At 37.2% G+C, this 24938-nt stretch overlaps 2 protein-coding genes across 7 annotated transcripts; one reads left to right on the top strand and one right to left on the bottom strand.

Moving 5' to 3' along the window:
- Positions 1–8914: 8914 nt before the first annotated feature.
- bag5 (BAG cochaperone 5) lies at positions 8915–20506 on the bottom strand. Of its 2 annotated transcripts, none has more exons than XM_039672163.2 (5): positions 20392–20506; positions 13411–13684; positions 12899–13327; positions 11952–12175; positions 8915–10466 (listed from the first exon to the last, which is right to left on the bottom strand). In XM_039672163.2, exons 1-5 carry the CDS (start codon positions 20412–20414, stop codon positions 9941–9943), a joined length of 1476 nt encoding a protein of 491 aa, XP_039528097.1. In that variant the 5' UTR covers positions 20415–20506; the 3' UTR covers positions 8915–9940. The 2 variants fall into 2 exon arrangements, with proteins under 2 accessions (XP_039528097.1, XP_039528096.1); XM_039672162.2 differs by lacking the exon at positions 20392–20506 and adding an exon at positions 18462–18758.
- On the top strand, positions 13583–24300 carry coa8 (cytochrome c oxidase assembly factor 8). Of its 5 annotated transcripts, none has more exons than XM_039672170.2 (6): positions 13583–13703; positions 21513–21618; positions 22293–22490; positions 22751–22814; positions 23551–23641; positions 24160–24300. In XM_039672170.2, the coding sequence occupies exons 1-6, from the start codon at positions 13639–13641 to the stop codon at positions 24266–24268; spliced, it is 633 nt and encodes a 210-aa protein (XP_039528104.2). In that variant the 5' UTR covers positions 13583–13638; the 3' UTR covers positions 24269–24300. The 5 variants fall into 5 exon arrangements, with proteins under 5 accessions (XP_039528104.2, XP_039528107.2, XP_039528103.2 ...); XM_039672173.2 differs by lacking the exon at positions 13583–13703 and adding an exon at positions 20516–20610; XM_039672169.2 differs by lacking the exon at positions 13583–13703 and adding an exon at positions 21197–21289.
- Positions 24301–24938: the final 638 nt, after the last annotated feature.

Raw genomic sequence — 24938 nt, forward strand, 5'->3', positions numbered from 1 at the left:
TATTATAGATGCATTTTAATAATACACTTGCATGCACTTGAAAAAACAAAACGCTTATAGGCAGAAAAACAAATAGCTGCTAGCAACATGAATAATCAACCATTAAGACATCTCAATAAAATGCATGTAAACACAATGCGTTCAATGTAATAAAAAAACAACAACAATTGGCATTAACATCTTGACTGCACTAATTAAAAGTGCATCAAATATTTATGTATACTTATAACATTTATGTGCCTCAGTCCACTTGTTGAGTCTTACGTCTCTGTTTCCGAGTCCAAAATCAGACAACTTTGCTAATACACTCACTGTGTGCTGTAATATACTGACAAAATCATAACCTTTATCTCTAAAACGAATACTCAATTATTCAGCTTTTATGAATCATTAGTGAACTGTGAACGGTTGTTAAATATTCTCACTAGAAATGGAGGCTTGGACCTGGAAATAGTATTATTTACATCATAAACAAGCGGATAACATTTTTCCATATAATCAGCTAATTTTAATTGATTTAAATAGGATTGGACACGATCAGGAATTGCATGTGAGGTCAAAAAATGTCAGTGTGTGTCAATGTTGGTCTCGCCGCATTGATCAACAGAAAACTTCTGCGTGAGTTGAGCTTCATACATTACATCGATACGCTGTTGACATTGGACAATGTGTTATTTCACTGAAATTTTGCAAATGTGACCACAGTTGTACTGCTTTGCAACATAAAATGCAATATAAATTGATTGCAGACCAAACTTGTGTAACACATAATTCATAATTACATAACATACTTTTGAATTTTTAATGAACATTAATACGCCCCTTGGCTCATAATAATAGTTGTATCTTGCGTTTTGTCTTTTGAGTGCCAGACCATGTGTTGAATGTGTGAAATCACACAAAGACCTTTGGGTAATATCCAGCTGTTGTTTGGGTAATAACAGCTGGACCTTTGGGTAATATCCACTGCTGATTTTATATATATATATATATATATATATATATATGTGTGTGTGTGTGTGTGTGTGTGTGTGTGTGTATATATATATATATATATATATATATATATATATATATATATAAATGAAATATTATTATTAAATAATATTATTACATATATATATATATATATATATATATATATATATAAAATTTATTTATTATATATATATATATTTATTTTGTTTTATATATATATATATATATATATATTTTTTTTTTTTTTTTTTTTTTTTTTAATAAATGTATATATGACAACTTCAGGCCCCATTAGACCTCAATAGAGCCCTAAGAACCCACATCAAAAAGCATTTCAGTAATAGACTGATGGATGGATGGATGGATGGATAGAAATAGAACAATTGATAGACGGAACGATTGATTGATAGACATGGGCGGATGGATGGATGGGATCTTTAGAATAATAGATAGACTATCATGAACTAGATTTGAGTTTGAGGTATGGAAATGAAAAAAGTGATTTTGTTCAGTTGGATGTTACACAACAAGTTGTTTTTAGAATGAGCTTTATAAGATAGGCTAGTGAGAAGCCAGGCGTAAAACATGCATGTATACGTAAGTGTGATATGAATCAAATGGGAATAGAGATACATAACCTATAATGGCCCTCACATGTGACTGTCACACAGATTACAGGGGAAATGCAGGAAAGATCAGATGTAACAGCTTACTGAGTGGGGGTGGGAATGGTTAAACTGGGCCAGTCAACGCACGTGATGAACAGCTCAAGGTTTTAAGTCATGTCAGATCAATGAAATTCTTAACTACTCAACTTTTAAAATGAATATGTGTGAGCAGATCCACGGATAATAGGGAAGAGGAGCACTGCAACATACAGTGCTGATAATACAGTACAATTTCTGTACTGAGCATCACTAAAGGTGTTAGTGTTTGTCTAATAATCTCTTCTGAGCCAGTTGGTCAGTGGATTTAAAGCCCTGTGTCTTAGGTGTACTTTAAATGATCACCTTTCATTGCACGCAGTGAACTAACAAACTATTTAAGCATTTAGCATCTGACCCAATACAAGTGGAGAGTGTCGAGACTGAATTACTATTCACATTAGTCACATGATGCCATCTGGTGGTCACTGTAATAACTAACAAGATTCATTTCCTAAGTAGTTATTTTTTATAGGTCTACTCTACTGTAATCATTGATATAGGTTAATTCAAATGGAGATGGTGAAATGAGGCAGTGTGTGCCTATAAAAAATAATTGAGGCCTCATATTAAAAATGCTCTTTGTTTTTATCATTTAATACTGCACAAACACATAAATAGCTATATGTATTTATCAGGGTGCTTTATATTTATCAAAAGTCGCAGTAAAGGTATTTATAATGTTTAAAACATTATATCCATCACAGAATGCAATACAAACAAATCACACGTTCCATCAAAATATTAAGCAGCACAATTGTTTTCTTCTTGGATAATTACAAATGTTTCTTGAGCAACAAATCAGCATATTAGAATGATTTCTGAAGGATCGTGTGACACAATACTGGAGTAATGATGATAAATTCAGCTTTACCATCATAAAATATATTACAATAGAAAATTATTATTTTAAGTTGTATTTTTATTACTTTATATTTTTTGATAACAAATGCAGTCTTCGTGAACATGACACAACATATGTAGTGTGAGAATGTCTTAATGTAATTTGTCTCTCTTTTGCTTTAATGATTATTAAAAATAAATATAAATGTTGATTATAAGTGCAGTCTAGGTTATTTGGACCAGTGGCTGTGTTTGTGTACTGTATTGGGCCTTGATGTCCATGTGTGTTGACTGTCCCTCTCATATGCTGCAGTGATGTTCGTGGAACCTGAATCAGACAGATGCATTTTCTGCCCCTGGCAAAAGAATGAATTTGAGGCGAAGTCAATATTTGTTAGTCAGAATAAAAAAGGTTAGTTTATCCCTTTAAAGTTACATACAAAATTTGCAGTAGGGGTCATTAAATAAAAAAACAAAAGTTGCTAAATTAAGTGACAGTAAAGACCATTTGGGTGTTTGCAAACAGCACTGACCTGACCTTTTTTTAGTGGGCGGAGCCTAACTGGTGGCAGAAGCGGCCTATGTAAGACACGGAATTAAAAGATAAAAAAAATCGAGTTTATATCTCAAAACTCTCTTTACATGTTATAAACTCGCATTTTCAAGTTATAAAGTCCATATTGGGAGATATAAACTCACAATTGCGTGAAAAAGTCAATTTATGAGATAAATTCTTTAAATGTAAAATGTTTTAGGTTTAATCATTATTTCATGCTGTAACTGCACAATACATGATGTCCCCTATGAACTGTGAATATGTAGACCTATTGTTTACATGAAATTCATGCTCTGTATGTAGAGAGAGATATTTTACGTGTCATACAAACCCACTTTTTTATACAATTTGTATTGCTTTTTATTTGCAGTGCTATTTACGTCATGCTGCAGGTTACCAATTACATTTATTTGCATTTAATTTGCAATACATTTTAAAATAAGCATCACATCTCTGCTTATATCTGAATTATATTGCTCAATATATTTTGCATAAAAGCACTTTCCAGCTGCTGAAGTCTTTTGACAGATTGTTGATTCATGTCCAGGGATGGTAATAACTATATCAGTTTAGCCAACTAAATATGCAGGGATATTTTCTATGCTCTGTGTTTCAGGAAAACCCGATTCTTTTTCCGAACACCTATTTTGTAAGCGCAGGGAGGGGTTGCCATGGAAACAGTTTGAAAGATCCCAGACCATAATTAATACCTTGCCACAAACAGGTTATTTCCAGATCACCATCTTTTATTTAGCATTGTAGACATGTAAAAACCAAACAACCCCGCTGACAAAAGCATTCACACAGCAGTTTGAACTCGATGTGCTTTTTTTTTTTTTAAACAAGCATAAACCAGACAATATACACAATGCGTCGAACATTAGATAAATAGCATGACACATTTAAACAATCTCACAGTTCACCACAAAAACACATTCTTTCAGACATATAGTCAGATAAGGAAAACCAAAAGCGAGAATGAGAAGTTTTACCTTTTCTGGTTTGTATAGTTTCAGTGATAATAAAGATAATGGAAGGTAAAAACAGGAAAGAATCAACTTTGGTATTAAAAAGACAAACATTCTTCACTACATTCTCTTTTTTTTTCAGATACTGTAATGGGTTTTCAATGTAATGGGTGTTCAAAGCTTGTGTGATGACCTCGAGTAAGACGTAGCAAATATCACACTGCATGTTGGTTTACACCTAACAGCAATTTTGATGCCTGTCATCTCACATCAGCCATGTCTCTACTAATATACACTAACAGCTTTAAACTAAATATTCAAAGACAGGTGCAAGGCTCGCTCATTACATTAAAGCAGGAATAGAGCCATGTAAATGAACTCGATCTTCATGTCAAATATCTGTTTTAAAGCTCATCTTGTAATACAATCAAGGTAATCTAATTCACCACATACAAAAGAACTGTAATAGTTCTGGATGACTGCCATACACTGCTGTTGAGTGGCATTCGACAATCGGAATGGATTTGATTTGTGACCATAACCATGGAGATAGTTTAGCAGAAATCAGTATGACTCACAATTGACAGACCAATCGTCTTCCTAGAGGTGGCAGCTAATGGAATGTGGAACGCAGACCACAATCATGTAGATTAGATTTACAATGCATGTCAAGAAAATCCTAACAACATTTTAAGAAATAGAACTTGGATTTAACCCTCAAACTTAATCAAACTCCCCATCAAAGTCTATGAATGGACCTAAAGCTCCAGATGTGGGCACTATATATTTTAGTGGAAACAGAAACGGTACTGGTAATTTTCTGTCACATTATTATCGGTTAAATTGATTTCTTTTAACCCTAAAACACAAAACAGTGCAATGTGCAATTCAAAATAGGTGTAATACCTGTGAAAAAAGGAGATGGTCCTCACTGCAGAACATGAAATCCACGGGGAGGAGTGGGATCCAGATCCAACTCCTCCCACCTTACACATACCTAAACTTACCCAGCTCCACCCCCTGATCCCTAAACCCACCCCTAAACCTACCCAGCTCCATCCGATCCCTAAACCGATCTCTAAACCCACCCCTTAACCTTCCCAACTCCACCCCCTGATCCCTAAACCCACCCCTAAACCTACCCAACTCCACCCGATCCTTAAACCCACCCCTAAACCTCCCCAACTCCACCCCCTGATCCCTAAACCCACCCCTAAACCTACCCAACTCCTCCACCTGATCCCTAAACCTACCCATCTCCACCACCTGATCCCTAAACCCACCCCTAAACCTACCCAACTCCTCCACCTGATCCCTAAACCTACCCATCTCCACCACCTGATCCCTAAACCCACCCCTAAACCTACCCAGCTCCATCCGATCCCTAAACCGATCTCTAAACCCACCCCTTAACCTTCCCAACTCCACCCCCTGATCCCTAAACCCACCCCTAAACCTACCCAACTCCACCCGATCCTTAAACCCACCCCTAAACCTCCCCAACTCCTCCACCTGATCCCTAAACCTACCCAACTCCACCCAATCCCTAAACCTACCGATCTCCACCCCCTGATCCATAAACCCACCCCTAAACCTACCTACCCAACTCCACCCAATCTCTAAACCTACCGATCTCCACCCCCTGATCCATAAACCCACCCCTAAACCTACCCAACTCCTCCACCTGATCCCTAAACCCACCCCTAAACCTACCTACCCAACTCCACCCAATCTCTAAACCTACCGATCTCCACCCCCTGATCCATAAACCCACCCCTAAACCTACCATACTCCACCCGATCCCTAAACCTACCCATCTCCACCCCATGATCCCTAACCCCACCCCTAAACCTACCCCACTCCACCCCTCAGATCTGGATCCGACTCCACGCTCTGGATCTTGTGTACTGCAATGAGGCGCTACTGGAAAAAAAAGAGGAATTTTATTTATGGACTTTTCTTACACATTCACGCCATGTCGTAATTAGGTGATTTCAACTTCCGTCCTCGTAAAGCCGTTAATAATTTGTAAACTGGGATTTTTTTCGGAGAGCTCCTACTTGTACCACCTGACTGCTGCAGATTCAGATTGCCATAGAAACGCTTGATTCTCAGTCTGAAGAAGTGAACAGCTCGGAATAGATAGGTCACATGTTGTCATCCTGAAATTACAGGCAGATTAATTTAGGTGTTGACAATGGTATTGCCATAGAAATGCATAATTCCCAGGCCGAGGAAGTGAACAGTTCAAAATAGAAAGTCACATGTTGTCATCCTGAAATTATGACGTGTCATGAACACAGTTCATCCCTTTCTTAAAATCAACTGCAAGCTCGCATTCAGATCTGCCTCCATCCAAAGAACAACCAATGGATAGAACCAAATCCATTTTTTGTTTGTTTTTCGAAACGATCGGATGTGCGTCACAACGCAAGAAAAGATCCCTCGCTAGACTTCAGTAGTTCAGCTTTAAAATAACTAAATCTCCAGACCCTTGCATTATGTCCCATCTTGTTCTCCATCAGACTCTTTTGAAAACAAGGATGAACAGCCCCTTACAGCTAAAAGGCTTTAGAAATCGCTGGATATCTCAAAGCAGAGAACTACGGTAGACAGACAGTTATTAATAGTTGCGAACTGATTTTCTAGCACCGCACTTCAGACAATCTGCCTATATATAAAGCAACATTAGTTATACCACATGGATTTAATGAGGAGCGTCAACCATATTTATCTGCAGCGTGTATGTTGGCTGGTAAAACAACAAACAAACCAAAAAAAGTCTGATTCCGCAGAACTGACATTGCCAATATTAGCTCAAATCTTTGCCATCTCTATGTGGGTTTCGAAGAGGTGCAGAAAACGCCAACGCCTAGTGCAAGGTTGCTTTAAAGTGCTGTTGGAGCGTGTATTTCACCTTGACAGATATAGGATCCTCCTCAGCTGAACTGCCCGTGCTGCCCACCACAGGGGACTCTGCCAGACAACGGCTGTCTGATGACAAGAGTCTAGATTAATCTCTTCTGACCACAACCCATCCTTTCCAGCAGCCCCTGCGTCTTTATTGTCATTTTATTTTTCAAGAAGAATGCCCTTAAATAAGAGTGTCTGGGTTTAATCCAAGCACAACCTGATTTCTTTGTTGATAACTGTAGTGTTGCTTCGTGACTGCTGATGGTCCTTTTAGCTGGACGTTCCCTTATGTGGAGCAGGACAGAGGGTAGTGACCACACCGCAAGTGGGACACGACCGAAATACACACCAAAGGACGGTCACAGTTCAAGGTCAAAACAAGCCATTGTAACCTGCTAACAGCACAGACAGATTAAATGAGCAGAGAGGCTCAAGTGCTCGGCATGATACAGATGACATATTTGTATACGGTCATAACCTGGCCTCTGTGGTCAGATTTTAAACAGCAAAACTGGATACTTCTGCGGTTTTTACCACAGACAAGCTACTCCTACATTCAACAGACTCAGAGGGATTTAAACAGACTGCTTCACACTACAAGCTAAAGTGCCCAATTAATTTTTCATCTGTTTTTTTTTTTTTGTGTGTGTGAAGTTGTTTACATGACCTTTTAAATATGGTCCATATCAAACAATGCTCAAACGATTAGTTCAAAAACACAAATTCATTCAAAAATTAAAAAATGACATCTTTTGGAATGAGTCATCTAAAATGATTTGTTTCAAAACACCACTTGCTGACCCTGTTCTTCAACTTCCATAATAGAATATTATATGCTATATTTTTTTTATTTAATGAAATTCTAACATTTAATTTAGTCACTTTCTATCAATACTAGTGATGGGTCGATGTACTGTATGTGTAATGATTACGCCCACGAGTCTACAAACAGCCTTGTCAACACAATTTCCGTTTTAAAATATTTTAGAATTGAATCAAATTAATAATGTGTAAACAAATGCTTTAATTTTAGTGTCATCTTAATTGACTGCAACAGTGCCTGTCCACATTTTCAGCAGTATTTCTTTCCAATGAAGATTTAAATAAAAATACTATTATGTAATTGGCCAGTGCGTTCATGGTAGTGATAGAGTGCTAAAGAGTTCTTTTGTCACTTTAGTCTCAATTCTCTGATTGGTAGAGAATTGAGATTTCTTGCAAGAATCATGGGTAATGGCGTTTTTTGTTTTGTTTTTTGTTTTTTACCAGGAATTCTGCCATTAAACACCATTTTAACACCGTCGGTGTATAATTGGGTGAATGTGTGGCAAATGTAAAGCGCTTTGGTGGCCATTAGGTCTATGAAAGCGCTATATAAATGCAGTCCATTTACCATTTCAAAACAAAAGAATATACCAAAAACCGAGTAGCCTAAATCAATGCCCCCTTGGAGAAAATTAAAGGGATTTTTCCGGAACCCAACTGTTGCACTTTATTGCATTATTATTATTTTTTATGAATTCACAAGTCACATGGGGGAATCACTTTAACCAATTTATTCCCACATATGAAAGTGAACCATATATTTAAATTGGTTCAAATGTCATTTTAAATGTGATTTTTGCTGTTAATACTGTCATCCCCCCCAAAAAACACTTTTTTAAAAATTTTTTTATTTGATTTGGGTCGCATTTAACTGTGTAAATGTAGCCACAGTATTTCAGTGCTTGTTTGATAGCTTGCTGTCTTTCCATGCCGCTCCAATGAAAATGTCCTAGAACGCCCCTGTCAACTTTGATCAGTCTCACTACCAAAATAGCATGCACCACTTTTCTTTTTTTTAAACAATCACAGACACACTCTTTCAGTCTCCGCTCTATTCCCTGGTGGCTTGCACAGGCACTTGTTGCCTAAAAGCAAAAAATAAAAAAAAGCAATGAAGAAGACAAGAAACATGTGAACTAGTTTCTATTTTTATCCTCCATATCAATACCAAAAAGAAACGTCTCCAAGGACAATACCTCGTTGCGATTTTGGCCTCCGACTACTGAAATTTGACTGCAGGAAGGGTTAGAAATTTTTTTTTGCCGTTTCTCTCAGTCTCACATTCTTCTTCGATGTCAAAAAGTCTTCTTTAAAGGTGAAGTGTGTAATTTTATGTTAAAATAAAATTACACACTTCCATCTTTAAACTAAATCACAAACCACTGTTTATCATCCATTTTAAGATACAATTTTCTCAGTGGGATATATGCATGTAAAAGATGCAACAAAATGTAAAAACAATTGTTCCCACGTATAGAGTCAGTTCTCGTTTATATGCAGCTAATAATTGTAGCGAGAGGAGCTTAGGCTCTGAAAGTGCAATTTAGAGAAGAGATCAAACCTATGAACGCTAAGCTTGGACTGCCTTTACATTATGTGGGATTAACAGGAAATGGCCCACTGCACAACCTGGTGTGGTCGTAGCAGGGGATCATGTGCTCCTATACGGCTCTGACTGGATAGGAATGAAGAGCTGATGTGTTCACACCGTGATAAAGACTGAAATTTGTCCCACACAGGCATGTGGTAGAGCGGGAAGCAGATTTTGGCAGCAGTACAGGGTTTAGCACCACACCACACCAATCAACAGCACAGATTCAACTAAAAAGATCATGGATTGTTGTCAAGAAAAAAAATGCTTCATGGCGGTAGAAACCGGGATTCCTTCTGCCAGAAAAAAGGCTGTTTTCAGGGACCAGTAATGGACCAACAAAAGCAGCTGGTGCAGTGCATCATGGGTAACAGTCTCGCTGCCCACGGCGAAACACAAAGTCTTTTATATACAAATTAAAAATTCCACCCATGGCCTGTGTCCTCGGCACGGTCGTGTCTTGTCCGGATGTCGCACACGAGGCAAAAAAGCTTTTGCCTTTTTCTCACGGATCCTTATTCAGGGAAATCTCGGCAATACTGCAGTCTCTTTTATCGGCCTCTCAGTACTCCCACTCATCTGTCTTCATATCCAAGTAACTAAGGATATTCTGGGCATGTTTAACAGCTTGCTTACGGGCAGTTTTGGTGCCCTCGTCCCCTTGAGGGTCCACAGCATCAAGAGCCAGAAGTTGTTTGGTCAGTAGCTCTTCCAATACCATGTAGCTCTTGTCAGCCCTCTTGCCGTCAAAGCCCAACACCTGAGCCTGGAGTTGGCCCAGGCTGGCTAAGACACGCCACACGGCCGCATGAGGCGGCGGCTCGTCTGCTCCAGGGTTACGACGTCCTAGGGCTTCCCAGAGGTCTAGGAAGGTGATGAGTGCTTGAACTTCCAGCACAGCCCTGCGCCGTGCCTCCCGAATGCAGGGATTTCGGCCCGTGTCCACCTGATCCAGGTGCGTAAGGAGACCTTGCAGCTCCGCCCCCTGTCCTGTGGCACCATGACGGAGCACCTCCTCCCGCAGCGCTGAGACACGCCCCCTTATCGCCTCAATCTCACGAATAGAGTCATTCTGCGCTAGATCATACCTGGAGGTACAATGAGTTAAATATTATCAATAGTAGATTCAAAAAGTAACTAATAATCCGTTAAAAAATAACTCTAGATCACATACTAATTAAATTTCAGTCATTAATTACTTGTCATTCCAAATCTGTATGCAATTAAATAGCCCCCCATAGCAATAATGAAATGTTCCTATTTTTGTTTTAGGAGTTCCCAAAAACAGTTTAACGTGCATGCAAGGATAAAAAACACATTTTTTTTCTTGTAATATGCATTTATTTTAAATGACTCGCAAATGATTCGTTCGACGATTCATTTTCCCTAACACCTACTTTGAGTGACACGAATCTGCGGCGACGGCGTTATTAATAAATCAAATATTTATATAAATAATATTAATTATGTATAATATATGAAGAGTTCAGATGCAAAAGCCTCTAAGTACCATTTGAAATTTTCTTCTAGAATGATCATTTTTATCAAGCTTGTATATTTAAGTTCAGTGATTTCACTTAAATGGCAATGATAATTACCTATTAATTGTTATTTAAGTGAAATTACTGAACTTAAATATACAAGTTTGATAAAAATCATCATTAAAGAAGAAAATTTCAAATGGCATTTAGAGGCTTTTGCATCTGAACTCTTCATATACAAATATTTGATATATAACACTTGTGTATATATAAATACACACAAATGCATGTATATATTTAAAATAACTATACACACTACACACAACTTTTATTTTGGATGCCCCAGCCCTAATAATTACATAACTCAATGTAATACTTTAATTAAGCTAAGATTCATCAAATCGATTAGAAGTGATAAAGATACTTATGACAATGACAAAATGCATCAGTTTCCACAAATATATTAAGAAGGAAATGATTTCTATATTGATCATTTTTTTTCTTTAGCATCTTAGAATGATTTCTGAAGGATCATGTGACACTGAAGACTGGAGCAATGATGATAAATTAAACTTTGCCATCACATTTCAAAACACATTAAAATGGAAAACCGTCAATTGAAATTGTAATAGTATTTCACAATATTACTGTTTTACTGTATTTGTGATCAAATAAATGCGGCCTGCAGTGTATGTAATGTATATTTTGGAATGATGCAAGGTACAGTTAATAATGATTTTTGGAGTGAACTATCCTATTACAATTTCATCTTTAAATGAGTAGCTTCACTGAATAGTTGTTTAAGTAAACATAAAATGGCATTTCACTAGTGCTACATATTAGTCGTGTTTAATTTCAAAGGATATGCCCTCCAGAGGTCTCATTTGTTGCATACATCATTAAGGCTGCCTTATTTTAGAGAAGTAACCATTACATTCCAAAGTAAGAAAGAATTTACAAGTCAGTTTTATAATGACTCCTTTTCTAAAATTAAACATCCTTGATGATATAAATGCGGCCTCTGGAGGGCACAGCCTTCAAAATGAGACACAAGCTATTGTAGTTTGTGTTGATGTGTCCATGTGGTGTTACCTGCGCGTGTCGTATCCTTCTCCCTCCAGGTCAAGATGTTTCAGCAGACCATTGATCTCCTCCACCACTTGTTTTCTGTAGTTCCTCACGGCAGCGTTACTAGACACATCCAGGGCGTCCAGTTCTACCAACAGCTCTGTGAGGATCCTTGCTAGGTGAGTACAGCTATCACGCCCACTCAGACCCATCAGCAGAGCCACTTCCTGGCAGCGGGCACCACTCACCTACATGAGATCAATTCATTTCAGATTCTCTTTACTTCACTGTTAACATTGTCTCTTGGCTAAAATCAATCTTTTAAAAATGATAAAAGAGATCATATACTACTGTTCAACAGTTTAAATAGCAACAAAAGTATTATTGTGAAATATAATTACATTTTAATATAACTGTTTTCTAAGCTATTTGAATATATTTTAAAAATGTAATTAATTCCTGTTTTCAGAAATCATTATAATATGATGATTTGCTGCTCAAGAAATATTTTTTTTCTTATTACAATTTCTTTTTTATATATATTTTTTTTGATCAATTTAATATCCTTGCTATTTTTTTACTAACCCCAAACCTTTGAACTGTAGAGTATCTTTTATTTTACTGAAAAAAGTTTGATGTAAAACATAATAATTCTGACCCTAAACTGTTGAACAGTAATATAAAAAAAATAGAAATAAATGATGAGATTTTTTTAGACCAATTTAGTGTCCTAGCTGAAAAAAATAAAAAATAAATCTTACCGACTGTAAACTTACTGACTGTAGTGTGCACTTTACTTGGTCAAAAACAGAATTAGGTATTTTCATGACCATTTCTACCCTCTCTCGAATCCTTAAAATTAAAATAGTTTTTTTTCCAGCTGTATCTTTAAGAAACATCCCTTCATGTGTGCAAAGAATATCCACAGTTTGCGATTCCTAATGATATTTGTCTTTTGCAATACCACTCACCTGCGCCATAACTTGATTAATGCGCTGCACGGCCTCGTGGGTGTCGTCGGACAGCGGCAGCGCCAGCGTATGAGTGCGTATGCGACCCTCCAGTATTTCCTGTACGGCACAGACCCTCGTCAGCGCCTTGTAACGGGCCTTCCTCAGCGGTACGCTCCCACCCGTCTTGACCTGAGCCAGCCGCATGGCCACGTCCTGCACAGCCTCCACCAGCTCCTCACTAATCTCAAAGGCATCTTGAGCCTGGCCCTGCCGGAACGGCCCCACGACCCCTTCGTTCAGCATGTTCTGCGCCTCCTGGGTCAGCTCCTCAATGGCCAGTCGAGATGGATGCGTAGCATTCCCCTCCAGGTATCGAAGCAGACCCTCGACCTCACCCGCCGCACGCTTCCGGGCCTGCTGAAGCTCCGGCCGGCCCTCCGTCTCCACCTGGGTGGGTAAACAAAACATGGTCAGTCATTATTATACTTTACTTTACACATTCTTTTGACGCAGTGATGCCCTGTCCTGACCTTATCCACCTCTAGCAGTAATCGGGTCAGCTCTCGCTCCAGTCGTTTGTACTCTCTGTCGCTCTGCAGGCCACTGTAAGAGCACACCTGTGGGCCCAGGTTGGCGACCTCCCTCTGCAACTCATCCAGCCTTAACAGGGCTGGGTGCTGCCCAGGGTACGGGCCTCGGGGTCCGGAATAACCTGGGAAGGGTCCTGGCATCTGCTGAGTCTGTGGCTGCTGACTGCCATGATCCATTGTCCTCTTCCCACCATCAAAGGGTTTCCCAAACAGGCTGGAAGAGAAACAGAAAGGTGAGAGCAGGTCAAATAACCAAATTATATGGTGAGATATGGAAATAAGTTAACCAAAGTATGATGTTGATACAGTGGATGAGTGGATACAATGGAATAAATGAAGAGTTCAGATGCAAAAGCCTCTAAGTGCCATTTGAAATTTTCTTCTAAAATGATCATTTTTATCAAGCTTGTATATTTAAGTTCAGTAATTTCACTTAAATGGCAATGAAGATTACCTATTAATTGTCATTTAAGTGAAATTACTGAACCTAAATATACAAGCTTGATAAAAATGGTCATTTTAGAAGAAAATTTCAAATGGCATTTAGAGGCTTTTGCATCTGAACTCTTCAAATGTAAAAATAAAACTAAAATCCTTTAAATAGTATTTTACTAATTATTATATTATGCATGCATGTTTTATGAGCTCATAATAATTAACAGACTGTGAACTATTGTGAACTGCATGGCCATTTAAATGAACTATTGAAAGCAATAATATGATTAAAACTGTGTGTGTATATATATATATATATATATGGTGACAGCACCTAAAATATACACTTTTCCTAAAACATACATAAATGTTCAAACCTTTGGGGCCATGTTTTTGAAAGAAGTCTCATTTATTATTTATTACAACACAAGAAAAATAGTAATATTATGAAATGTTACTAAAATTTAAAATATCTTTTCTATTTAAATATATTTAACATTTTTATTCCTGTGATGAAAAGTGTCAGGATTTTCAGGATCATTACTGCAGTCTTCAGTGTCACATGATCCATCAGAAATCATTTTAACATGTTTATTTGCTGCTGAATTTGGACTGTTAGATCATATCTTTTCTGAACAGAAGTATTCATTTCTTTGAAAATAAATAAATAAATAGTATCACCCCAAACTTTTGAACGGTATTGTACACAGATTTACACAAATAACTACACAAAGAAAATCAGACATATTGTGCCTCAACAACCCTTTTACAGTAGACTCAAAAAGAATTTAATTTATGAATTTAATTGCATTAAATCAATATAAAATATCCCCAAATGACATCAGCCAAACATATGGTGACCAACCAATATGGTTTCCCCCTCTAAAATACTTTAACAAGCAGAGCATTTTTCTGTCTGTAAGAGAAATTAAAGTAATATGAGTCACTTTTACCAAATTCAGAACTGTGAATGATTGTAGGAAAAACAAATTTAATCCTAACTCAGGTAAACCTTTACAATGAAAAATGCAAGAGAGGTTTTGTGCGTCTATAATGAGCACAGGTTATATGTGTTGTACAGCTGTGATGACTACGGCTGACTCAGCCAGATGTTTCCGACTACACCCATCATAAACAACAGTCCCAATGCCCCAACACGAAACAGGAGCTGCCTAAATGCATGACACATCACAAAAACAAACCTCCATTTGTAGGGACAACGTTTGTGAACAAACATATATAAATTAAAAACAAACTTTCGAGGATAGCAATGAAATATTTCAGTTTCAGAACATGTACCTGACTTAATCTGTTCATCCAATGAAAAAAAACAACTGAAACTCGAGTATTCACTCCGTGTGAGTTCTTGAATTCAATCAAGTCTGAATTTCGCCAATGAATCCATTTTGACAGCAACAGTCCATTTGTAACAACCCAACGTACTCTCCTGCCGGTGTCCTGACAATATGTTGATACTGGAGAGCAAATATTTACATGTGGAGAGCCATAAATTTACATGTGCGATAGCCGATAGGGAGCATATTAACTATTAAAAAAAGTTCTGTTCCTACTCATTACCACAAAAAAAGATGGCAAAATCTGTCTAGCAGCTGTTATACAAGCGTATCAATCCAACAGCACCAACAAACCCATCTGCAGAAGATGTTTAGAGAAATGAAGTGTCCTTAAGTGCAGACGCCCTTCACACAGCCCATTGTCTTACCTCTACAGATTCAAAGTCCAAGACGAGATTTTATTGGCAGACAACTGCGGCTGCTGTTCCCTAGGGAAGTGTCTGTGATGTCACGGAGAGGTCATAATAACAGGACTTAAAGAGACAGTGTCCATTAGCAACCAGACTGTATGGAGTTCATGAAATACATTGGATGAGATTGCACAAGGATTTTAATTATGATATTGATCAATACAAAAAAAAAAGCTATAAAAAAATTGGGGAAAAAGAAAGAAAAGTGGACTGCTGTAGTGCACTGCAGTCCTTGTATACCTCAGGATCAGAGATCTTATACTACTTCTTGATAGCTTTTTCCTCAAAAAAAAAAAAAAAAAAGAAAGAAGAAAAGAAAGCATGCCTTGGGTGCTTTATCCTTTTATATAACCAGGTGAACAGACACACTGTTGCGAAGAATAAACCTCAAATGAGTGAGTGGCCATCTGTACAAGTTGCCTATGAATATATATGCCTAGCCTAAAAGAAAAAAATTAGCCCTGCAATTGAAGCCCAATTTATATTTCTGCGTCAAACTCTGAGGCTGTGTGAAGCGCGCGTACCCTTCGGCTTACCCGGACATGCATCTCTCCAAATTCAATTCTACGCGTACCGCAAGTGCGGTGATTGGTCTGCGTCTGCTAGAACCACTCCCCAGGTTTCACAAGCTCCCTCTGCATGTGTAATTGCGCATAAACGCGGACAATGATGCAGAAGTAAAAATGAAAACCAAAATAAAAGTCCAACACAGAAGTATAAAAAAATCAGCTTTTAGTCTCTGTCCAAAACACATCATTTTCTACAATCTAACACAACCAGCTTGATATTTCTGCTTTGTATGTAAAAATATAGTGCTGTCAAATGATTAATCGCATCCAAAATAAAAGCTTGTGTTTACATAATATATGTGGGTGCACTGTGTATAATTATTTTGTATATAAATACAGTATATACACACACATGCAAGTATATTTAAGAAAAAATATTATTTATATATAAAATATTTACATTTATATATATATAATATAAATTATATATAAATCTATATACAGTATGAAAATATTTCTTAAATATATACAAGCATGTGTGTGTATTTATATATATAAAATAATTATACACAGTGCACCCACATATATTATGTAAACACAAACTTTTATTTTGGATGTGATTAATCACGATGAATCGTTTGACAGCCCTAAAATAAATACTCTTTGAAGACTCCTAAGATATATCGAAGTTCAAGAGAACAAATTGTTCACCAAGCTTTTTGATTCCTCAATTGTGCAGCAGTACAGCGTTAATTTGACGTCATGCTGGGAGTGTAGGAGGAGGATAGGGTCAGGTCAGATAAGGATGAGTCAGAACTGTCCTCATCTGTCCAGATGCTCCACCTGCTTCCCAGCATCCTGCCCATATACAATAATTTAAGCCTCAGAAGACCTCTTATTATAGGGTTGCAATTTCTCTCAAGCAAATATAACAAACACTATGGACTATGAAATTTGGGTGGGGCGAAAGAGCCAACATGCCATCCATGCCAGAGTTTATCAGTGGGTAGTAGGGTACTGCTAAATACATCACTGCTTCTTTCACTCCTCATGGAATTATGCCACATCAGAGTCAATTAATTATTTTGCAGCTCAAATTCACATGGCCAAACTTGTCCACTGCCCAATCACTACAGCTCAAGAACCACTTAACTGATGCCAAAACAAACCTAAAGTCTCTTTAAAACAACAATACAGATACAGACTTGATACAGAACAAATAGGACATAGTCTTTTTCCAATGTCATTATGCATAAAAAATAAATTAAAATAAACAAAATTGTTTATATTCACAATTCTGACCTTCTAAAATTGATGGAGGACTAAACTGTTCAAAGCAGGCTTAAAGCAATGTTTCATCATCACCATAATCATGAAGTGTTTCCCAATTATGTGTTAATAATTAATGTGTTAATACTCAAGTCAATGAGACCAGAAACTGTCTGATATTCTTCTAAATATCAGAAAATCGTCTGAATTGCATTTGAAAACGGTAAAACTCAACTGTTTAACTCTGGGGGAGTTGTAAAATGAGCCTATTTCCAAAAAAAAAGTGGAGTATCCCTTTAATAAAGAAATTTTAGCTATTGATTTTTCACAGGTGATTTACCAGTATTTTGAATTAAGTGTTGCATTTTAGGGTTAAAGGAAATGTCTGTAAACTTAACGAATAATGTCCTGACAAAAATGTACCAGTCCAGTAACGTTACTTAAACACGTTGTTTTTTTTTTTAACAGTGCATTTATAAGACAGTCTTGTTTTCTGCTATGTTACTGAGACTAATAGCAGGGTGTCTTCAAACTTCAGCATCAACACTACAGGGAGGGAGTCGAGATTCTGGAACTGTCCACAGCAGCTACGATGATCTTACCACCAATATCATCTAAAACTATCTTCTGTTCATGAAGGCTGAATGCAATACACGTCTCATCATCATGCCATACCAACATGAAGAGTGTCTTATAGCTGAAGATTAATAGATTAAACAGGGATGTAACACGTCTCCCAAATACGGGTTTCGCAATGGCTGATTCTTAAATTAGCCTACTACATTTGTCCCCACAGTACATGAACTATACAATAAGGCAGAATGAGATTATAACAAGCCTGTAGATGCCTCAACAAAACGACCCTCCTGTAATCTGACAACGCGGTGCCTGAATTTACATGACTCAAATCATCACAGAAGGACATGTTTATTGGTTCTGAGCACAAGCCAACCCTTTCCGACACAATCCGAGCATGTCTCACCACCTCCTGAGATGCGCAGCATATTTCTCACCTTTTCAACGCGCCGAAAACGTTCGCGCACATGTCTAACGGGCTCCGTTTCCATCAGCTACGCTACGGAAATGTTTTGCGCGGTGCAACACTCCAGTAATGTGTGCTTCGTGGAGTTGCAGTGAGACTGACTGGCATTTAGAGCAGCACCATCACATCGCACGGTATGGACTGCATTCCTGCCCCTCCCCTCACTCTATAAGCGCTGGTGGTGGGGATTTTGATTCCTCTCAGTGACTCTTTTGGATCAGTTCACTAAAAGACTCATTCAGTTACGCTTTACGCAGTTACATCGTTCTGCCGGTAGGAGGCGACAAATGAGTGTCAAATGAGTGTCTACAAGACTGTTTTATTTAAAGGGATACTCCACTTTTTTTGGAAATAGGCTCATTTTACAACTCCTCCAGAGTTAAATAGTTGAGTTTTACCGTTTTCGAATCCATTCAGCCAATTTTCTGATATTTAGAAAAATATCAGTAACCAGACAGTTTCTGGTCTCATTGACTTCCATAGTAGGAAAACATGTATGGAAGTCAAGGAGACCAGAAACTGTCTGGTTACTGACAGTCTTCTAAATATCAGAAAATCGGCTGAATGGATTCGAAAACGGTAAAACTCGACTGTTTAACTCTGGGGGAGTTGTAAAATTAGCCTATTTCCAAAAAAGTGGAGTATCCCTTTAAGTTTATCAAAATGAACGAATCTTTTTTTCGTGTCATTTGGTTCATTCAACGAACGAAATGAACGAATTGACTCGGGAAAAGATTCTTTCATTTTGATAAACGAGTTTGAACAGGAGAGTCACGAAGGCGCATCACAGAACAGAGCAAGGCGACCATTTGAGCTTATAAAAACTTGAACTTTCTTATTTATTTGTATTAAATGAGTGATCGTTTCGCTTGATAAGACCCTTATTCATCGTCTGGAATCATTTGAAGCCCTTTGAACACTTTGCAGTTTGTACTGAAACTGTTTGGTTCCCATTAAAGTCTACTATGTGGAGAAAAATCCTGGAATCTATTCATCAAAAACCTTAATTACTTTTCGACTGAAGAAAGAATAACATGGATATCTTGGATGAGATGGGGGTGAGTAATTTATCAGCGAAAGTTTTTTTTTTTTTTTTTTTTTTTAAAGTGAACTACTCCTTAACTTCATAGACTTCCCTCAGTCTCATTCACTCTGATGTACGTCATTGCTTACGTTGCACGAGTGCCCACTACTGGCAGAACCCTTGAAACATGTTTTAATGGAAAACCCTATCATAGCATACTATCATAGCAGCCACTATCTAACTCAAGGCAGGAGAGCAGCAGGGAAAGGGAGAAAAATATGTCCCCAAAGACCCTTTAGTCTGTGGCAGTGGCTGGTAACGAGAATGATTCGTTCACTTAAAAGATTCGTTCAAAAAAAAAACCTCGAGATTCGTTCACGAACACCATACTGGGGAGACCATTTTCTCGCATCAGGAGGGATCCCTAATACTTCGATATCTTCATATTGATCACTTTACCCCGATCAGTAAATAAAACCATCTTGCCAATAATTGAAGCATGTCATGTTGATACAGCACGAAATGTACGGATTCACCCCCTTTGTATTTTTGATACAACCATTTAAGCCTGGAAGTCAAATGTGAACTCCCTTCCAAAACACAAAGTGGTTTCATCTTTCATCCACAATAACGTCAAGGAATCTGCTGTAAACGTAGTAGCTGTGCTGCGTAAAACGATGTAAAACGGCATAAACCACTTGAAATAATCCGCCCGTCTAGCTGGCTGCTATAACGTCCATTTAAAGCACACAAAGACACTGATCAGCTCTCATTAAGAGCTCAGGCAGTGCGAGGTGAGGTGAGTGTAAAAAATAAAAGACATTTATATGAAAACATTTCTTATTAAACATGATGTTTAACGGGCTGTCCATCCTACCTGCATAACCATCTGACAGCCATTGGTGAGCCTGTGTTTACAGATTAAACAACGCACTTTTCATTACAACCACCGGGCATACATGTCTAATGACCCAAACAGCTGGCCAAGCGAGAGTTACGAGGAGTTTAAATTCATTAAACGTGCCCAAAACTAAAATAAATGTTGGGAATCTTTGGCGTCAACTTGGTATGAAGCAACCCAGGCACTTCAGATTATGTATGTATGTCTCCCTCATCTAACTACTGCTTCATCTCGTCAGCTCATTAGTAGAGACACAACACTTGAAATGGGTGTGATTGACATGGGACAGATGTGCAGTGCTTAACGTGCATTTAATTTTTTTAGGGTGGAATATTATTATACAATTATATACACTCTACCCGTTCAAAGGTTTTTTAAAGGCATATTAAAGCAATATTTTATGCTCACCAAGGATAAATAGTAATATAGTGAAATATTATTACAATTTAAACGAATTGGTTTCAATTTGAATGTATTTTATTATTTATTATCAATATAGAAAAAAAATAGATGTGCCTCTTAATATTTTTGTGGAAACAGTGATAGACTTTTCTCAAGATTTTGAAAAGAACAACATATAGTGACTGTGAAAGTCACTGTTGATTAGTTTAATTCGTCCTAACTGAATTTTTATTTAAGTATTATTTAACTATTTTTTTGACATAAAAACTTTGTGATGCAGATTCATATGTTCATACAAGGTCCATATGTTGTTGTGTCGGAACTCATGGGATGTTTTGGTCGTCCAGCGGAAGTAGAGTGAGCTTTCCAAAATACTTGATTTTGTTGAAAATATAATTCAAATAAAACACAGTGCACTCTCTCCAGAATGTGATATGCTACGGGTTTTGTTTTACCTCGGAACGGAAAACAAGTATATATCTTCTCTTGTACGAAGCGTTGAAGCGCTAAAGTCCTTTGCTAATGTAAAGGACTTTTATTTTAAAATCATCCACCATGTTAAAATGTACTGATAGATGTGTGCTGTTACGGAAGCTAGCGGAGAAATCGCACTTATTATGATTTGTATTGGTTTAGGTCCATTCATTAATTTAATCAAAGATGAATGTAAAAACATTGAATTGTATTTTATTTAGGTCTCTGCGTCCGTGTTACACGCATGTTCCTGTGTCATTAAGGAGTCCCTGTCGAGGTCATCGACAAAGCACGAGCCAACCACCAAAACATGCCAAACGACCAGAGGTTTGTCGTTTACGGTACTACCTTTATGTCAAATTAACAGTGATGCAACAGTTTATCTGCACATCTTGCATTTAAATTCTCACGTTGCACGTATCAACAAATTATATTAGAATAATATCTGGGATTGCATAGAATTGTCTATACATTTGCTTTTAGTTTTTTTAAAAAACTTTTAAAGTGTATATAATGGGCTTTATTCACAGCTGCACTACTTCCTGAACTTAAGCCAGCTCCTTGTTTCCTGTCTGCCATTATTGGCCAAATTGATTAATTCAGGTGTGCCTGACCTCAGTAGTCATGGCAACAATAATCAGACACACCTGAATTAATCAAGTTTGCCCAATAATGTCAGACAGGAAACAAGGAGCTGGCTGAAGTTCAGGAAGTATTGCAGCTGTGCATAAAACCCATTACTGGTATTTCAAAAATGCACATTTTTGTACATGCCCTTGTAACATTTATTTCAACTGTTTTTTAATACCTGATGTGAAAGTTAAAAAAGTAAGTTATAGCTGGATTTAGATGTCTGATGTTGCCTAGTTTTACCCAGATTTGTTTGACTGATTAGATTAGTATTTGTTTCTTTTTTTTTGTTTTTGGAAGTTTGCTATCATGATGCCTTGTTCCAATCTAGATAACTGTTTTTTTTTTTTTTTTTGTTTTTTTTTGTGTAGAGATCTGGATTCAGTCCAAAAGCAACATCAAAATATGACTGGATCGGTCCACCAGATAGACTGTCGAACTTGAGGCCGATCATATATCACATCCCAGAGAATGAGACGCCACTGGAAAGGGAGTTGAGGCATCTGAGACAGGAGACCGAGGACTGGAACCACGAGTTCTGGACCAACCAGAACTTATCATTTAGCAAGGTGTGAACCACAGATGTATGATGCAAGCTTTAAAAGTTTGTAGGCAACACATTAATATGTTTACTTTGTGGAGAAGATACTTTAACTATTGAGATCCTCCATGAAGTTCTCCCTTTACCATTAGGGGGCAGTTGTGTGTTCCAAAAGATTCTTCAGTATATCTTTACTATTTCTATTGTCATAAACATCATAGAGACTAGAGTGGCCTTTTTTGACTACTTCATATTGACCCATTTATTTATTTATTTTTTTTACAACAGGAAAAAGAAGAATACATTCAATTACAATTGACTGCAAAAGGCTTGTCAGAAAGAGATGATGACGGTGAGCTGTCTAAATACTAACACTACCTATTGGTGCAAAGCTCAGAGTTTATTTCCAACCCTACTCCGACACACATACCTGTAGGCAGTGTCTGAAATCTTGACCTCTAAAAAAAAAGTGTTTCTAAATTGTATGAATGTAATCTGGACATACTGCATTCGCCATGCTGCTATTATCATGAGACCTACCAACGTCAGTTCCGTCAAAGCCACTTGAAGGCAATCCTGCACCCTTATAGCTTAAAAAGCTGTAGCTAATGCTGTGGTACGCTGGGAAAACAAGGGGCTATTTGTTTCTTTTTGAATGGATGTCAATTCACAATGCTGAATAAACTGCTTTTGTGAGCAAATAGCTTATCATTTAAAGTGACTTTCAGCATGTTTCCTATAACAACATCTGACATTTACGGTTTACATGACATGAGAAAGTCACATAAACCACGCAAAGTCCGATCAGAGCAGCCGGACTAAAAAGGATTTCTAGAAATGTCATTTGAATAGGATTTCAAACCACAAATGGATGGAGCTTGAAACAAATTTTCGCATTTCATGTGATTTTTAATTTTTTTTTTCTTTGCCCTTGCCTTCACACTTGCTAAATCTGATTGGATTCGAGTCGGATATGCGTATATCAGATTTGGACTGACAGTCTGAACGTAGGAGACATGCCTGTGGTTGTTTTGGCGCTGCTAATTGATATGTGCTTGTGTATACTGTGTCATTTATCACTGTTCCAGGAAGGAAAAGGACTTTAAGCAGTGAGGAAATGGCAGTATTCTACAAACACTTCTTGGACATAAACATTAAAAGGCATTCTAGTTATAACAGGTGAGATTCAAATACTTCAATCATTTTAAAAACTGCTCTACACAACCCTCTACATGCATTCTCTCGTCTGATTTACATTTTAAGCAAGGAAAAGGCTTACGTTTTCTAAAAATGTCCCCCTTCAGCATTTAAATATCAACTTTTCAAACACATTTTTGGGAGGAATAGTGACATGATATTTATATTAATTTTATGTAAGCTGTCTGCCATACTGTTATAATGATATAATTGTTTTACATTACACGCAATCTGAATTTCATCTTACGTTTTGGCCATATAAATATCAGCAACTTCACCAAATTGCAAATGATCTGAATAAGGTGTTTTCTTTCTCCTCAAGTGTGAGTTCCATATTCTCCTATATTATACTATATGAGCCATAAAAGCCTGATGTATCAAATATGATAATCAACAACAACTAAAAACAACTTTTTGGTGTTTTATCTAAAAATGTTCCATTAAAAAAAAATAATTCTGACTATTACAACAGGATTAATTCCAAACTTTTTGTGTTTCAGGGAATGGTACAGACGGAACTTCACCATTACACTTCTAATGGCAAGAGTAGCTCTACACAACACATGGAGGACACTGACTGGACGAAGGAAAAAAGGAAAAACTACATAAATAAAGAAATACAAATAAAGACTGTAAATGAATCACTGCTCTCTATGGTGTTGTCTCTATGTGGAAGTGAAAGCAGCGAAAGTTTAGACCAAACATTGCACCAAAACCTGGAACTGTTGTGTGGGTTTTTATAATCTGAGTCTTCTCGACAAGTTCAAAAGCTAAATATTATTACATCAATAGTTACATGTTGAGAGGAGAGATGCATGCAGAGACAAATCTATAGCAGCCTTATCTAATCGTGCTCGCCCTGATGTCATTCCAAAACTGTATGACTTTCTTTCTTCTGTGGAACATCAAAGATATTCTGTGAAATGCAAATTTGAAACATCTGGAGGGTGAATTTTCAATTATGGGTGAACTATCCCTTTAAAAATTATTTATAACTTTGACCTTTACACATAAAACACTTATTGTGCTTAATGTTTAAAAAACATTTATTTTTAAAGCTATAACACTGATAGGGTTAAGGTCTGTCTTTGGTATCAAACATGGCTTTGGAATTGAATTGCATTGAATTGAAGCTAAATTTGCCTCTTTGTACCTGTAAAATAAATAATTTCGAATGAATCAGTCAAATAATAAATATATAACACGAACCATACAAATCATGAATTGTCATATCGAGGTATAGGCTTACATAAAATGCAGTTTAAGCTATAGGCTAATA

The sequence above is a fragment of the Pimephales promelas genome, chromosome 11 (genome assembly GCF_988280905.1).
Source record: "Pimephales promelas chromosome 11, fPimPro1.hap1.1, whole genome shotgun sequence".
Taxonomy (NCBI): Eukaryota; Metazoa; Chordata; class Actinopteri; order Cypriniformes; family Leuciscidae; genus Pimephales; species Pimephales promelas.

Bases quoted from the DNA above. Each gene is read 5' to 3' on its own strand.
- coa8 (XM_039672170.2), top strand. From the start codon at position 13,639: ATGATCCATTGTCCTCTTCCCACCATCAAAGGGTTTCCCAAACAGGCT. The intron at 21,619-22,292 runs GTTTGTCGTTTA...TTTTTTGTGTAG, and splicing joins AACATGCCAAACGACCAGAG to AGATCTGGATTCAGTCCAAA. The intron at 22,491-22,750 runs GTGTGAACCACA...TTTTTACAACAG, and splicing joins AGAACTTATCATTTAGCAAG to GAAAAAGAAGAATACATTCA.
- bag5 (XM_039672162.2), bottom strand. From the start codon at position 18,493: ATGTGCGCGAACGTTTTCGGCGCGTTGAAAAG. The intron at 13,685-18,461 runs GTGAGAAATATG...TTTCTCTTCCAG, and splicing joins GTTTTCGGCGCGTTGAAAAG to CCTGTTTGGGAAACCCTTTG. The intron at 10,467-11,951 runs GTAACACCACAT...TTGTACCTCCAG, and splicing joins GAAGGATACGACACGCGCAG to GTATGATCTAGCGCAGAATG.